A 16,710-nucleotide genomic window follows, 5' to 3' on the forward strand; every position below is an offset into this window, starting at 1 on the left:
ACAGGTTTTAAATTGCCACGGACCCCCAAATGTGATCATCCTGGTGTGGCATTTTTACACGTTTTCTTTTTAAACTTTTCTTCGGACCCCCTAGCACTCACTTGCGCCCCCTGAGGGTCCCTGGACCCCAATTTGTCTCTGAGTTGGCTGTGAGTCTGGGTGGGTGGTCCTTGCCTGGGGCCTGGGGCACAAAGGAATTACAACCCCTGATCGTGTTGTATAACGGATTCAATCAGTAAAATACAGTTCTGAAGAAAAACAACAACACTTGTCTGATTTAATGGATTTACAATAGAAGATACATTACCGTAGACGTAGGCTTTCACTTTTTTGCAGCACCAGTAGAGAGAGATTCAGAGTTGGTTTAGTGAATCGACTCGCTGATTCTGAACAGTGACTCGTCGAGCAGGTCACGCGCGCACGTCCCGACCACCCACATACGCTACTGAGGAAATGGCCGTGCGCTTTCTGACCGCAACGAGAAGATATCCTATCGATTTGTGCAGGTTGACACCAACTGCGGTCACCAGGTAAACATAATATATAGAGTAATATTTAGATAAATGTGCGAGAAAAATAGGGGTTTGCTCATATTAGCGTCAATTTAACCGTTTAAAGTGTTGTGGGGAAGCGTCACTGCTAGCAACTGGCTAACGAGTGTGAGTTAACGGTTTAGCGAGACGCAAACAGGAATGTAACCGATAAATATAACGTTACAACCCAGACGAGTTAAAATTTGTTCAGAAACGAAGAACACGTCATCCATTTCTAGTTATGTAAGTTAGTTTACATTTTGTTTTCAAGTTGTTTAGCATTACGTTAGCAGGAATACCCCATCAATCACATCTGGCACCTTTAATCTCACATATATTTGTCCTAACGGGAAATGAAATGTAACAATACTTTTACAATCTGTATTGCATTAGTGTCAAAATTAGTAAGTTAGACTCTTAATGGGTTTTTAATATTTCAAGGTTTGTTGGTGTTTTCATGTAACTAACGTTAAGTGTGTAACTTAAGTTAACGTTAGTCATCAGTCATACGGCTCGTTTACTATAACGTTACATGTTGAACGGAATGAACGTGTAATAATAATATCCGAACTCGTAACGATGATTGCTTTTTATTGCATTCCGTTTGATTCTTTGTTCGCGGCACATGCCGACATAACGTTAACCCTGTTTTGTCTCAAGAAACTTCAGCCACATCTGATCTTTTGTATCAAATTGAACCCACATTAAAAATATTTTATTTGTTAAATTATGCTTTCTATGTATTAATATTTATTAACACTGTTTTCTGTCAAATAAAATATTAGATCACTTAAAATAAACATTTGAATTAAAGGGATAGTTCACTTTGAAATTAAATTTTGATATGTTTTAGCTTACCTGAAGTGCATCCAAGATGTAGGTGTCTTTGTCTCCACAGTAGTTTCAATTTTGATATTTTTAGGTCAAACCGTTGTTGTCTGTCAGTCATATAATGGAGGTCTATGGGTACAGACTCCAAGAGCATGCACAGAGACGTCCAAATTAAACAATCCCCCATCGTTAGTGCACATTGATGGCCTAAGACACGAAACGAGCGGTTTGTGTGAGAAAACGAACAGTATTTATATAGTTTTAATCTATTTCAAGCAACCACGTCCCTGTGATCTGTTTACTTAGTCTGCGCAAGCGCCGTAGGGCGCCGGAATGCTCCGGAAGTGCTCTCTCGCGCATGTACGTCACTCATTGTGTACACAGAGATTTCTGCAGTATTACCTTTCACTGAGAACATCTAAAGTTATTTAGACGGAAAAGAAATCGCAATGGAAGACGATTTTGAGACATCAACAGACAACATTGAATTTTTTTCACAACCGTATTTCATACTTGCCAACCTTGAGACCTTGATGCCCATGTTTTATAAAAAGGTTGACAAGACTAACGTTAAATAAAAACATAGAAATTATGTAAGATAACGTTAATTTAGTTGTAGATTATATTCTCATATCCATTTTTTTTTTGAATAATCTGTTTTACTGCTTTGCACGATTCTTTTGTAGTGTGGTTTTGGTGTAGCCTACTAAAGTGTACTAAAATAAACATTCACGAGTGTACCTGACTTCTTCTCACCGCTGATTCCTGATGGTTTAGAGGACAATTACACCGAGTCGCACCCTGTCTTTTCAAAGAATAGTACACCGGCGAGCGCGAAGTATAAATGCCTCGTGGGGAGGCGCGCGCGCAGTCAGCAGAGGCGCGCGCAGCGGAGGCTCGCAAACCCATAGACGGCTCTGACAGCGCATAGACTGCTTCTTTTTCCGTTCTGATTGCCGCGCTTGACTTCTAGGTGTGTAACCTTTATTATTGTTCGGTCTGAAACGGCGCCCAGTGACGGATGGTGTAGCAATATTGTTGTCCAGGTGGAAATCGGGAGAAATTCGGGAGAAAGGTCGGTCCGGGAGATTTTCGGGAGGGGCTTTGAAATTCGGGAGTCATGTATGCCGTATTTATTTGAACCAGAATATACAGATCAAGAACTAAGAGCACTTCCGGAGCATTCCGGCGCCCTACGGCGCTTGCGCAGACTAAGTAAACAGATCACTAGGACGTGGTTGCTTGAAATAGATTAAAACTATATAAATACTGTTCGTTTTCTCACACAAACCGCTCGTTTCGTGTCTTAGGCCATCAATGTGCACTAACGATGGGGAATTGTTTAATTTGGACGTCTCTGTGCATGCTCTTGGAGTCTGTACCCATAGACCTCCATTATATGACTGACAGACAACAACGGTTTGACCTAAAAATGTCAAAATTGAAACTCCTGTGGAGACAAAGACACCGACATCTTGGATGCACTTCAGGTAAGCTAAAACATATCAAAATTTAATTTCAAAGTGAACTATCCCTTTAAACGATTGATACAATTGACCATAGAAAGAAACAGTTTTTATATATATATATATATATATATATATATATATATATATATATATATAGGGGTTGGTATTAGTACAACATGGCCACTTTTGAACTAAGACGTGGGAATTGATTGGTTATTAAATAATATCATGTGGCTATGAATGAAGACTTGGGAGTAAATGCATAATTCGTGGCTACAGTTAAGTTACCTATTCTTCTACCCCGCGGTCTTGTGTGGAGCTCTGTTATTCTGTTACATTATTGTGTACACCATCAGCAATAATTTTAATTTACAAATAAATCTCCATTGTGACATGTTTTTACATCCATCACAACAAATCCATTCCTCTCCACTTATGACAAACTATTTATTGTGCCATTACTGGTGCTGTGTGTAGTGTTTTAGGAAAAACAATTATCCAAGTGGCCTTTTACCCCGAGGGGCATTTATCTCTCTATTGTATCCTACCTTAGAGAACACTGTGTTTAGGGTTAAAGCTTTTGACAATGTAACACATTTTGGGGTCAAATAAAAAAGGAATTTGTTGTTTCGTGTCATTTTTGTTTGCCAATCAGATCTCTATGCAGAAGAAGAAACAAAGAAACGTGTTACATAAGCATTGCAGTATTGTGTTCAGCATAATGCCGAATACCATAGTCCTTTACCTGTGGTGTAAAATAGGCATTTTGATTGATTTACAGGTTTTATAAGCAGGTTTCATTTTGATGCCGTGATAATGCTTAGCAATTTTCTTTCCTCCAGGTCCGTGGTAGGCCTCTTCAGCACTGCGGCAGAACAGCGCAGTGGTGACGACTGCCATGGTGACGATGGAGATGACGACCACAGGCACTCTGTGACACATGTCAGGACGTTGGAGATGAGAGCTAGAAAACTGGAAGAGCAGGTCCATGACCTCACGGTAAATTCACATTGTTGTTTTTTTATTCAGTCAAGTACTGTTTGTATAGGGATAAATGTCAGCTGTTGTATTGACTAGGTTGGTCAAGATACACACCAGTAAAAAAAAAACAAGTCTTAGGCACATTTATAAAAGCTACTTAAATGTCTTAAATAAACTAAGGCCTAATCCTGGCTTAATCTAAACCCTGTCTGTGAAACCAGGCATATAAACTTTTGGGCATTTCAGTCTGGTTTTAGTCAATGAATGGTTCAATTGATAATCACGATTATTTTGCTCAACTATAATCCCTGAGATTGTTGTCATTTTTTTTTTTTCATTTCATCAGAATTATTTTATTCACCTATAAGACAATATTATGTCTACTCGTGGTTTATTTTACCTTTAGTTTCCTGATTTATTACAGAATTTTTTATCATATAAATTCACTCATACTCTACTTGATGAAAACTGGTAAAACAATAAACGTCTCAAAAATGAAAGCCATAAAATTTGTAATAATTTTTCCAAATTACATTTAATATTTTTCTGTTAAAACAACTGCACTTCGTATTGTCACACAGAGGTTGCATAAGTTTATTTATTTAGCAACCACAATCGCAAATATAGTCTAGAGATCCATGTTTGGATTTATTACAGATTATCTTAGAAGTTTGATCGCAGTAAACAGTGTAAGCTCCTCGTGACATAACACAGGCCGACTGAATGACACTTTCATTTAAGCAGAATATCTCAAATGAAGATCACTAAACTCCAGCTTAAATGTTTGTCCGTTTTTTTTTATATCATTGCCTTTTCTTTTGAAGTGTAGAGAGCGCGTGCACATGGTTGCCAGATTGCAACGATTAAGTAAAACACCGGACAGAAAATGTATCCTTTTAACAGAACATCTTTGATTGGGGGATTTAAACTCGACATCTGGAAACTGCAAAAATGAAAGCTTGTAGAGGCTTTAACTACATTTTAGTCTCGTCTTTTTTTTGTCAGCGGTATTGCATGTTGATATAGTCACAGTTATCGTTTAATGACGTTGGTGTTGTCCCGTCTTAGTTGTGGAAAAAAAGTTTGTTGACAAACATTTTTCGTCCGATTTTTTAAAAACAAAATTAACACTAATTGCTATAAATATCTGCATTATTTTAGCCATCAGGTTTAATCAATGGTGTATCTGCAGTTTAGTTGTTTTTCCATTTTTGCTTTTGGTAATTGTTAATCAAACTCTTTGTACTTTTCAAAGGAGAGATACAAACGAGCCATTGCTGACTCGGACAATGTTAGAAGAAGAACACAGAAATTTGTTGAGGACGCCAAACAATTTGGTAACCTACTTTAATTTAGCTACACATATTGCTTATGGGTGTTGCCATTGCTTTGTTGCATTAAACGTTACGCTCCTCTTGCAGGGATTCAGAGTTTCTGCCGTGACATTGTGGAGGTTGCAGACCTGATAGAGAAGAGCGCAGAAGTTGAGGAGAGAGATGGAGTGCAGCAGCTGACACAATACCTGGCACACATACAAGGACGGCTGCAGGACGTCTTCACCAAACATGGACTGGAGAAGATGAGCCCTGTGGGAGCCACCTATGACCCTTATCAGCATGAAATAGTCTGTCATACTCCAGCAGAGGGAGTGGAGCCCGGCTCCATAGCTGTGGTCAAGCAAGATGGTTACATGCTACATGGACGTACCATTCGCCATGCCCATGTGGGTATTGCTGTGAAGACACAGGAGCAGTGACAGGCCCTTGGTTCAGTCCTCTCTTGCTTTATTTTCTTACACTCTTTGTATGTTCTTACATCTCTAGACTACACATTTGATTTACTCTTTGAAGTAATGGTTATTTATATATATTTGTAAAGGTTTTTCTAACTTGTAACTCTACACGGATAAATTAGGCCGTGTTATTTGTGTTTTAGTTTTGTTTGTTTTATTTTGAACCAAGATTTACAGAATGTCCAATGCCCATTTAATGTCTGGAAAGATTCATTATTGTTTTGTGTGTGTTAAAGACAGTATAATAAGAATCATGGTGTTAAATTGACTCGGAAAAATGCACTTTACACCCTTGTCATAGTGGTTTCTGTAAGTGATTAATAGTCTCTGAGCTTGAGGGGAAAAGCAGTTATGACTTTTATTAGAAAGTTAATAACACTTTATAAGGTTCTATATGCTTAACAGTAGTTAATGACGTAGGCATCATGAATTAACAATGAACAGTCATGTTTACAGCATTTATTGATCTTGTTTAATGTTCATTTATATAGTTAAAATATATAGTTCATTCTACTTCATATCAGTTCATAATGCATCATTTTAATATTGACTTAATATTGATCAATGCAGTAAAAGTGTTGGTAAGTTCAGGTTAACATATAGAACATTATTGTAATCTTCCCAGAAAGTTATTGGCTGTTGAATGTGCCAAGTATGTGCTATAAGCCATCATTACACAAAAATAAATGCTAGAAGGTTTCTCTTTTGGAGAGGAGAAATGCACATGGGATATATGTGTCCAAAGTGGAATTGAACAATGTTGTTTGGGAGATAACGTCAACAAAAATATTTATATTTATTTATTTTCTTTGTAAAATTTTGCCCTGCTTGTTTACTACTTTTGGTAACTGAGAAGAAAAACTCTAAGCTATTTACATTTTCGTTTAAAATAAGGTTTTTACAGATGTATTCTTTGTAAATGTTGAACACGATTAGTTTTGAGTGTATGTGTGCGAGGCAGAGGTCTTCTTGACTGAATAAAATCTCATCTTTTGTTCATTCTGTGCACTAGGTGTCAGTGTTTCCAAACAACTCACAGTTTGCCGCCGAAAGACTAGTGTGGTGTGGTGAAAAACACCGGAAATACGTTCAGAGTCACTGCACGTGTGTTCTGTCCTGCTACACAAAATTTATCTCTTAGTAATAACTTTCCCATATTTCGAAAAATGACAAAAGTAAAGAAGGAGAAAACCGGCGAGGAGGAGACCGGGGGAACAGAAAAATCATACCAAGAATTAATAGCTAATATAAACCCCATCGCAAACCCGCTTGCATCGCGTAAACTAAGCAAAAAGCTCTACAAATGCGTCAAGAAAGGTAACGTTACAATTTTGTTCTTGTTTTCCCACACGATAATCGTTAACTATGATTCCTTTAAATCTGAATAAAAGTATACTAAACGTGTCTGTTTATAGTTTCATTGTTTAAGAGACTGGCACGTGGTTCCAGTCAGTTATTCATTTTAAATGTTATATTCATTGTTTTTCACAGCTGCTAAAGTCAAACAGATTCGACGAGGAGTGAAAGAGGTACAGAAGTTTATCAACAAAGGGGAGACTGGGTAAGATGCGGTTAATTTTCCTCATGTTTTAGTGTAATGGTCACTTGTTGAGCAGTCCACATGTTTATTTTAACACAATTTTCTGTCATCTTTTAGTATTGTGATATTTGCTGGAGACACTCTTCCCATCGAGGTGTATTGCCACTTACCAATCATGTGTGAAGACCGAAACATGGCTTATGCTTATGTTCCATCCAAAGTTGTAAGTTCAGGAGTGTATATAATAAGTTTGCCTCTCCAAATCAAATGTAATGTACAGAGTTGCAATACTCATGTGTTTGTATCCCTCTTTCTGCAGGATTTGGGCTCGTCAGCTGGATCCAAACGGCCCACCTGTGTTATCATGGTCAAACCGCATGATGAATATAAAGAAGCCTATGATGAGTGTCTGGAGGAAGTCGCATCTCTGCCTAAACCAATCTGAGGACATATATATTCAATCATTCTATTAAAAATTAAAATTAAAAACAATTTGGGATGACTGTGGGTGATATTGCATGGTGTCAGTGTTCACCGGTGCATCTGAAACCCAGTTCTGGATAGTTTTCTTCTATGTGGACTTCTTCATTTGTGGAAAGGAGCAAAAATGTATAATACAGTTGATACAATGTTGTTTAAAGGAAGCTTCCATTCATGTCATCAGACAGTGGATGGAGCTTGATTCAGCCTGTTGTTTTACTCATTTTACTGTTGATCTTTGTAATTCATTCTGTATTGATTTAGATTTTTTTTTTTTTTTTTTTTCATTACTGTTCGATTGATTTGATTTTGGGGCAGTGGACCTCAGAACTCCAAGAGATGTTGAAATAAACTTTTTTTTTTGGTATCTTTTTTTCTCATCTGTTTCTTTGGATAAGTACTAATTTAACATTTATACTTTTGCATTGTAACTACATGGTGGTGTTTAATTTTAAAATACAATGCTGCTTACCCAGGTGAAAAAGACATACTATTAAATTTATTAAAAATGTACTTGAGTATATTTTTAGTACAATACTAATATACTTTAATGCATTTTTAATACATTTAACAGTACGTCTTTCATAAATATGAAATCATAAAATGCCATACATATTCATTATGTTTGAATACATCTGATTTATCCGTCTTATGTTCTTCCAACCTATACACGCATTCACTTAAATGATCATAAACTTGTTTGCTCCACCAATGTTGATATCACAACGAAACATTAAGTATAATTTTTTTAATCCAAATTTGCATATCTTTAAATACAGAAAGTCTGATATGTAATAGCAGTGCCTTTTCCCAAACAGTAGATAACATGGTGCTGATGCATATTTCATATATCATTCTGTATAATATTAGCAAAAAGGTATATGTTACAAAACATACACTTGAGTACAGAATGACACAGATTTGAAGGAAGAGAAATATTTAGTAAGACTGAAACAAATCATGCTACACTTGATGCGTTATTCTTAAGATTAATATTCTCTCACATTCTCAAAAGTTAATTTTATTTATTTATTTTGGACAATATTGTATTATGCATATTATGTCTACTCTGTTTTGTAGAGGCATTGTTTTCCCCTTAAAAAGTAGAATCAACTCCCCAACAAGTACATAAAGTATGTTTAATGGACAGACAGTTTGAGAAACCAATGTACTGTATAAAGAAGTCGTCCGTAACATAGAACCTGATTTCACCAAGTACAACATGTTCCTGGATTAGCATCTTTGCTGATCCTGTATTGTTCCAGCCAGGATCAACAAAGGTGTTGATCCAGGAACATGTTGTAGCCTACATGATGAAATCAGGTTCTGTGTTTCGGACGAATTCTTTCCAATCAACTAATCAGATTTGAGGAACAAGTTTGCAGTTTACAAACAGGGTTTAAGTGATTCTACATCAGTGTTATTCACAATTTCCCACTGATTTTTGGAATAATTTATGGGTAGGGTTAGGTTTAGGGCAGGGGTAGGGAACGTCGGTCCTGGAGAGCCATAGACCTGCAGAGTTTAGTTCCAACCCTAATCAAACACACCTGAACCAGCTAATCAATGTCTTTAGGATCATTAAGGCTACAATCAGGTGAGTTTTTTATCAGGGTTGGAGCTAAACTCTGCAGGGCTATGGCTCTCCAGGACCGACGTTCCCTACCCCTGGTTTAGGGATATGGTTAGGGTTACATTTTCGGTCAGGAATGTTGTTACAGGATCAACAAAATACGTTGACCCAGTCCCAGGAACGCTAGCTAAATCAGCACGTGCCGTACGCAACAGTGGTTCTGGCAACAGCCATGTGCATGTCCACATGGTGGCAGTATTGGCCTTCCAGAAACTCCTTCCGTTCCGTTAGAGAGGTTATGCCAACATGCTTGTACACACTCACACTGCTCACTGAAGTTAATTGTACAGATATGCTGTATTTAGTATCAAAACTTGAAAAATGTCACTCATCGTTCTCATATACTTACTTACAGCTCATGTCTGAAACAGAATATGGCCATAAGTAGAGTAGGGCCTCTTTGTTTGGTGAGGCAACACAGTGTCTGTTAGGTGTTGAAACTGATAAACAGACTCCACTGTGGATATCTTTCATTTCACTAGGCCCAGATTCCTGGTGCTTGTTTAGTCTGTGTTGACATCTTAAATATTTAATACCGAAATGCTATTACTCCCATGGTGTTTGTTGTTTTTTTTTGGCACATTTTACTCCCAAATCATGTATATAAGCATAAGAGAGGGATTTCAGTCCATCCATTTGCCAAAACCAGAGAACAGGGCGGCTGACACTTAAGACTGCAGGCACAGAAAGGCAGCAAGCATGGAAGACATGGATAATACAATTTCTTTTGCTTCACATTTGATCATTGTATGGGATTACACAAGATTTTCTTGTCTCTTGAGGAACCAAGACCACAGTTGGTCCACCAGATCTAAAGAGGTAGCCTACTGGAAGAACAACAATGAAAAACAATACTGACATTTTTTCTGACACGGTCTATGAAAATGCAAAGGAATTCTGTTTGGATGTTTGGTGTTTTGATGCCTCATTGATGAGCTCATTATAATACATTTGTGAAACCGGACACAGGCATTGGCTAATGCAGTGGCTCCCAACCTGGACCTGAGGACCCCCCCAGCACTGCACAGTTAAGACAGAGATGGTCGTGGGAGGTATGAGGGTCTGTAGCTCTACCATCGGAAAAAGTGTAATGGCTAACTTGGATCACTTGTGCCTTCATAACCAATCACATTACAGCCTTAACGTCATTGAATTTTGTTCAGAGTTGCTCACTGTCGGCAAATTCCAAATGGCGTTTTTGTACCTTTGAAGGGCACTTCGAGAAGGGGACGCCATTTGTAGGGGTGTTCCAATTGTAGGGAATGTTTTTAGTCATGAAATTTTCATCATGCATTTCATATTAATTTTATAAAAGTTTAATTTAAGAAACGTGCTTAATGATTTATGTTTAATGCTTAACTTCAAACGTTGGGACCAGATTGGACACACACACACACACACACACACACACACACACACACACACACACACACACACACACACACACACACACACACACACACGAATGAGAAGTGGCGTAAACTAAATCCTCAACTAATCAATCCAAAACTAATGTTTAAGAGCAAACATGTTGAAGATTAGCCGATAGGCTGTCGATTCACTAAAGGATAAGCCGTTTTCCCACAAAAGCAGTTTATTCAGCGCAGTGAAGACTCTCCTCCGTTGACATCCATTAAAACAACTGCCTCTGGTCTCCTTCAGTGTGTACCACAGAATTAGCAGGTGTTATGCTTTGTTTTTGTTTTCTTTATTTGGCAACCTTTCAGACTTGCCTTCCAAGTGGCTGTGGTTAAGATGTCTCCCTAATCAAACACACCTGATTCAACTCATCAGATCGTTTGTAAAGACTCCCAAAACCTCATAGGGTTCAGATAATATCTAATCTCTCAGTCAGATTATCAAAAAAAGTACTTTCGGACCAGGGTTGGGAACCACTGGACTACTGCATTTTTGTTCTTAATGGATGAAAAGCTGGCGGGCACAGAAACTGCATTAATGCATAAGGAAAGATGTGACAAGGACATGCAAATGTCCTTTCTGTAAGCCACATTCCAGGCCACGTGTTCGTCTATTTACTCCCAACAGCGGGATGAGGTCTGACGTGAGTCACCTGTGTCCAGGGGCATGGTGACACAGCCAATGCCATGAGTTTACCAAACAAGTCTTAAAGTTCAGTCATGTTTTAGTGTACACACTTCAAAGTGTGGTCGATGTGTAATATGGGCGATGGAGGACAAACAAACTGAAGGAACAGAAAAAAACAAGTAATTCATTATTTTAGTCATAGATGTGATATTGTTTGCCTGAATTGTACCATCACTAGTTAGGTGTTCTTGCTAAGGTAAGCATCACTATTGCTGTTTGAACAAGCAAGTATTAAAATGTAGCGCAAAACTCAACTCACAATCTGCAAGTTGCCCAAAAATGAAAAATGTTGTCATTACTTATTCCCCTTAGGTTGTTCCAAACCTGTATGAGTTTCTTTCTTATGAAAAAACTTACAAAAGAAGATATTTTGAAGAATGTTGGTAACAAGTTGATGGACCCCATTGACTTCCATAGTATTTTTTTCCTACTATGGAAGTCAATAGGGTCCATCAACTGTCTTGTTACCAACATTCTTCAAAATGTCTTCTTTTGTGTTCAGCATAAGAAAGAAACTCATACAGGTTTGGAATTACTTGAGGGTGCGTAAGTAATGACAAATTTTTCTTTTTGGGGGAACTATCCCTTAAAACCATGTAGCAACCTAGCCTGGGTTTCCCCAGACTGCCTTTGCGCAGCGCGATTTTATTCTCGCTGAAAGGCAGTCTGGAAACCATGGACCTGATTTTCGCCTCGTTTAGGGAACCAATCACAGAACGGGGAGGGAGCAGCAAGATGATGACGACATCTTTGCGACACAACTAAGCAGTTTGTTTATATCTATGGAGTCAACATGGCAGCAGACGCGAAGCTACCTTTTGATGCAGCCTTAGATATTGTTCTAAGTAGTTTAGATCACAATTTTATTTAGAAAAAAGAGCAGCGTTTGGCGTTAAACCATTTCTTTACATACGTCATCTGGTATAATGGAAACGATTGGCTATGAGCTACGTACAGGCGCATTTGATAGACATTCTTAGCACCCAATAAACGGCGCCGCGCATTCGTAAACCACGCCTCAAATACGAGAAAATGCACATGTGGTTCCCAGACCCAAGTCTCAACGAGAATTAGGTCTGGCGTTAGCCAGGATAGTAGCAACCTTTGTTTTGTGTTAATTCAGCAAAATCATCTGCTGAAGTCTATTGCATACACTGTAAAAAATATTTTCATTATTTGTAATCACAACTTTTTATCTTTTGTCAAATCAACTTAGATAATTAATATAGTTCAGAAAACATAATATTTTGAGTTTCTATTGATTAAACTAATCTCCTTCATTGCATTAACTCAATTGTTTAATTTCAATTGACTCAAATTTTTAAGGCAACCAGGTAACTTGCTTTTTTAGGTTAAACCAACAATAATTTTTTACAGTGTAGATATTCGTACATGCATCTAACTGTGACAGTCAACTTGCTCTCGAATGTTCACGGACCGGGTTTGACCCTTCCAATATGGCGGATGGCTTGCGTATAGCGTACCCATAGAAACAGCTGCTATGATGTATATATATATATATGTTAGCAACTACCCACAACACGCATTGTACAATTTGCGTTTTGGTTACTTTGACACTTGCCTCAATGTCAAGCTATAAAAAAGGCACTTTCATTGTGAGACAGCAATAAATGGAGGATGGAGAAAACCAGTCTACAGTTGGGTTTCTTCCACACACTTGTCTATCATTTCGCGTTTGCCTTTATCTCTCACCCATATCTTCACACTTTTTCTTTTTTTTCCACTAACCATTGCTCTGTTGACATGTTTAACGTACCAAGTTGGCTGTTTGAGGTGGATATGCAGGAGGATGCAGGTTCTGGCTCATCTACTTTTCTCAGTATCTTAGCCGAAATGTCTTTTCCAGGGCTTGGCACTGTCCTTGCATGTTTAGGGTATCAACAATGCACCTGCCGCCTGCCGTCCCCTCTGGAACAGCAGCACGCGCCACCTTGACACCCCCTCACCTCCCACCCATTGACCCTGCTTTACCCTGCCAGCTATACCGGTTCATGTCTTATATCATTCCTATAAATCAACACGTCGGACTCACTGCTGTCTGTACAACTGTAGCATTACTGGAACTCTAGTTCTGCGCATGTTCTTGTGTGGCCCATCATCTCCTTCCACTCTCTCTGAAGAATGGGACAGTTTCTATTCCAGACAGGTGCTGCTGGCGATAAAGCAGGTGTAGCAGGAGATTTACTGATTTCACCGTATTCTGTTGAGCAATAATTCTGAGCCTGGGGCATGAGGCAGGTAAATCCTCCGAAACGCCTGCACCCGCTGACTCTTTCCAAGAGTAATACTTATGTCAGCACCTCAGAAAGGAGGAGAACCTTCATAAATTTGGCTGCCTCGCCTATCCCATGACATTGAGAAAGCAATTGCCAGTTCCAGTTGTTTAATAGGCCTATTCAGTTTCCAAATTAAAATATATGTAGGCCCACACTACTATTCAATTATGTTGGGGTTGCTAAGGCTTTTTTTATGTTATTGAAATAAGTCTCTAATACTCACCAAGGCTGCATGTATGCGTTCAAAGATATATATACAATACCGGTAATATATTCAAAAATGTTATTTATTCCTGTGTTGGCAAAGCTGACTTTTCATCAGGAATAATCCAGAAATTATTCTAATATACTGATTTGGTGCTCAAGAAACATTTCTTATTATTATCAAAGTTAAAATAAAGTTGAAAAACAATATTTTTTTAGAAATCATGTCTCTACTGTCACATTTGATCAATTTCATGCATCCTTGCTGAATAAATGTATTAATTTCTTTGAAAAAAAAAGATCTTATTGACCCCAAACTTTTAAATGGTATACACATTTTAATATATAGGCCTATTATATTATATTATATTATATTATATTATATTATATTATATTATATTATATTATATTATATTATATTATATTATATTATATTATATTATATTATATTATATTATATTGTTCCAAAATAAATTATATTTATAATAAATATATATAATAAAAATATAGTAATATAAAATATAAATATTGTTTTATAATATAACTTATAATATATGTGAATAATTATTTATATATTAAATATATATTAAAAAAATCATCATTTGTGTTTAGGTTCTGATTTACATATATATATATTGTTGCCCAAATCCCTTATGACCCAAGTTTTTAACTTGAAGGTCCCTGAGATTTAATGTTTACTTTTTAAGAAATATGAGAAATATGAGAAACCAGATTTTAACACTAAGACAATATTCTTTTTTTAATACAGGTGAAATTTGAAAAAATAGAATATCGTGCAAAAGTTAATTTATTTCAGTAATTCAACTTAAAAGGTGAAACTAATATATTATATAGACTCATTACATGCAAAGTGAGATATTTCAAGATATTTAGAATTAGAATTTCAAGATATTTATCATTTTGATGATTATGGCTTACAGCTATGAAAACCTTTTCACAATATTCTAATTTTGAATTTGGGGTTTTCATAAACTGTAAGCCATAATCATCAAAATTATAACAAATAAAGGCTTGTAATATCTCACTTTTCATGTATTGTGTATAATTTATACACAATATTCAAATTGTTCGAGTTTCACCTGTATATATATATATTTTTTTTTAAGAATACATTTCTTAGTGTTGTTTCTCATATTTCTCATATTTGTTAAAAAGTAAACATTAAATATCAGGGACTCTTCAAGTTAAAAACTTGGGTCATAAGGGATTTGTGCAACAACACAAAAAGAGTCTAAGACAGTGTTTGAGTAGAAAACTATTAAAGGGTTGTCTGTCAGGCTTAATTGTTCACTGTAAAGGCCAAAATATTTACACGAAAAGAGAAGAGAGATGATCATATAGTAGAAAGATCACATGGCTTTGAATCATAATGCTTGAGTGGTTCGAAGCGTATCGTTCAGAGCTGGCTTTTATCACAGAGATGGCACGTCAGGGTTAAGATCACGAACTCTTTAAGATCGTCATTAAAAACCAGCAGCTTGACCTCTATTTGCATAACAGTGAAATTTTTGTTTGTGTTCCAAAGCCTTTGTTTGTGTGAGTGTGTGTGTGTGTGTGTGTGTGTGTGTGTGTGTGTGTGTGTGTGTGTGCGTGTATCAGGTTATTGGGGTGTCAGTGTGACAGCCTTGGGGCGACCGGAGGCCTGTGGGGACACGTTCTCCACCTCTGACAGCTTTGGAGTTCATAAACTCCTGTCAACCCTGTCATCCAATTCACACTTGAGTGCACCATGCACTCCCATCTGGAGATCAGCGCTGAAATCTAACGGGTCTAACAAGAGAAAGCCACCAGTGATAAATGAGAAACCGCTATAGTGACAAGCATCTGTCTGACTGATAAAGCATCCATTAGAAGCTCACTACACGATACTGAATGTTCCAAGAGCAATTGAAAACAATTCAAAATCATTCTATTTCAACACCCATATCTGTTCGCTTGTCATTCTTAAGTCTTTAGGGGGGGAAAAAACGTTCAAGCCTCCCCTCTCATAAACGACTGGGCTTTTATGGAAATACTTCATGCAAAACACAGCTCCTCTCTATGAAATATATAACATGCGTTTCAAAGCCATAGAGATTTTACGGTTTTGGATGTTAGGCGAATGGCACACGGCCAGATGTGTGCCTGTGAACGACAGACGCGTAGACAAGGTGAGGGTCTGATTCATCTGTAGCCACAGGCTTTAACAGAAGACCCCCGTCCTCCATTATTTACACCCCTTAACAGTGTTAATGCACGTCTGGGATCCAGTTTAGCCGTAACTCCAAGTTCTGACGATCGTTCTTGTATACTTTATGACTTGATGAAATGAAAATATGGAAATGAGTAGCTGCACAAAGACCAACGTTCGCCTGTCCACCTGCACAGACTTGTAAAGATCCCGGTAAGGGATCGTTTGGACTAGTATTTGGAAAACTAAGAGTCTCGTTTATGTTTCTCCGGCCTTCCCCACCCAATATTCCAGTGTCATATTTCTTAGACAGTTAGGAGATCTGAATTGTAATCCTTATGGAGATGATAAGAAACATAATTCTTCTTTCATGCTTGATTTTTGCGATTACGGTGCACTGGGGGGTGAACATTTATTGATATTATACCGAGACAGATCTGTTGACACAAATGTAAACCTAATCCTCTGGCCAGACGACGACACGCCAGGACTCATGAAGACTGTCGCCTGAAAGCGTCTGAAGGTGTGAGAGTTTGTGTGTTTTTTTACCCGGTCTCTCTCAGGCGTCCTGAGGGAAACCCGTGGGACTGGTGCTGTCTATAGGGGTAGAGAGCTGGGTTATAGGGGTCCGACAAGCAATCAACGAAAATGAG

General features: G+C 37.6%; 2 protein-coding genes across 2 annotated transcripts; both read left to right on the forward strand.

The window, feature by feature from the left end:
- The first annotated feature begins 332 nt into the window (after window positions 1–332).
- grpel2 (GrpE-like 2, mitochondrial) lies at window positions 333–6,605 on the forward strand. The gene is made up of 4 exons (XM_079587234.1): window positions 333–530; window positions 3,676–3,832; window positions 5,070–5,151; window positions 5,236–6,605. The coding sequence occupies exons 1-4, from the start codon at window positions 454–456 to the stop codon at window positions 5,568–5,570; spliced, it is 651 nt and encodes a 216-aa protein (XP_079443360.1). The 5' UTR covers window positions 333–453; the 3' UTR covers window positions 5,571–6,605.
- nhp2 (NHP2 ribonucleoprotein homolog (yeast)) lies at window positions 6,531–8,364 on the forward strand. Its single transcript, XM_079587235.1, has 4 exons — window positions 6,531–6,923; window positions 7,098–7,167; window positions 7,264–7,369; window positions 7,466–8,364. The coding sequence occupies exons 1-4, from the start codon at window positions 6,773–6,775 to the stop codon at window positions 7,589–7,591; spliced, it is 453 nt and encodes a 150-aa protein (XP_079443361.1). The 5' UTR covers window positions 6,531–6,772; the 3' UTR covers window positions 7,592–8,364.
- Window positions 8,365–16,710: the final 8,346 nt, after the last annotated feature.

This window comes from Phoxinus phoxinus, assembly GCF_949152265.1.
Source record: "Phoxinus phoxinus genome assembly, chromosome: 17".
In the NCBI taxonomy this organism is placed as follows: domain Eukaryota; kingdom Metazoa; phylum Chordata; class Actinopteri; order Cypriniformes; family Leuciscidae; genus Phoxinus; species Phoxinus phoxinus.

Excerpts from the sequence above, each read along its gene's own strand:
- grpel2 (XM_079587234.1), top strand. The coding sequence starts at position 454 with ATGGCCGTGCGCTTTCTGACCGCAACGAGAAGATATCCTATCGATTTG. Across the intron at positions 3,833-5,069 it reads AGCAGGTCCATGACCTCACG|GAGAGATACAAACGAGCCAT; the intron begins GTAAATTCACAT and ends TACTTTTCAAAG. Across the intron at positions 5,152-5,235 it reads TGAGGACGCCAAACAATTTG|GGATTCAGAGTTTCTGCCGT; the intron begins GTAACCTACTTT and ends CTCCTCTTGCAG.
- nhp2 (XM_079587235.1), top strand. The coding sequence starts at position 6,773 with ATGACAAAAGTAAAGAAGGAGAAAACCGGCGAGGAGGAGACCGGGGGA. Across the intron at positions 6,924-7,097 it reads CTACAAATGCGTCAAGAAAG|CTGCTAAAGTCAAACAGATT; the intron begins GTAACGTTACAA and ends TGTTTTTCACAG. Across the intron at positions 7,168-7,263 it reads ATCAACAAAGGGGAGACTGG|TATTGTGATATTTGCTGGAG; the intron begins GTAAGATGCGGT and ends GTCATCTTTTAG.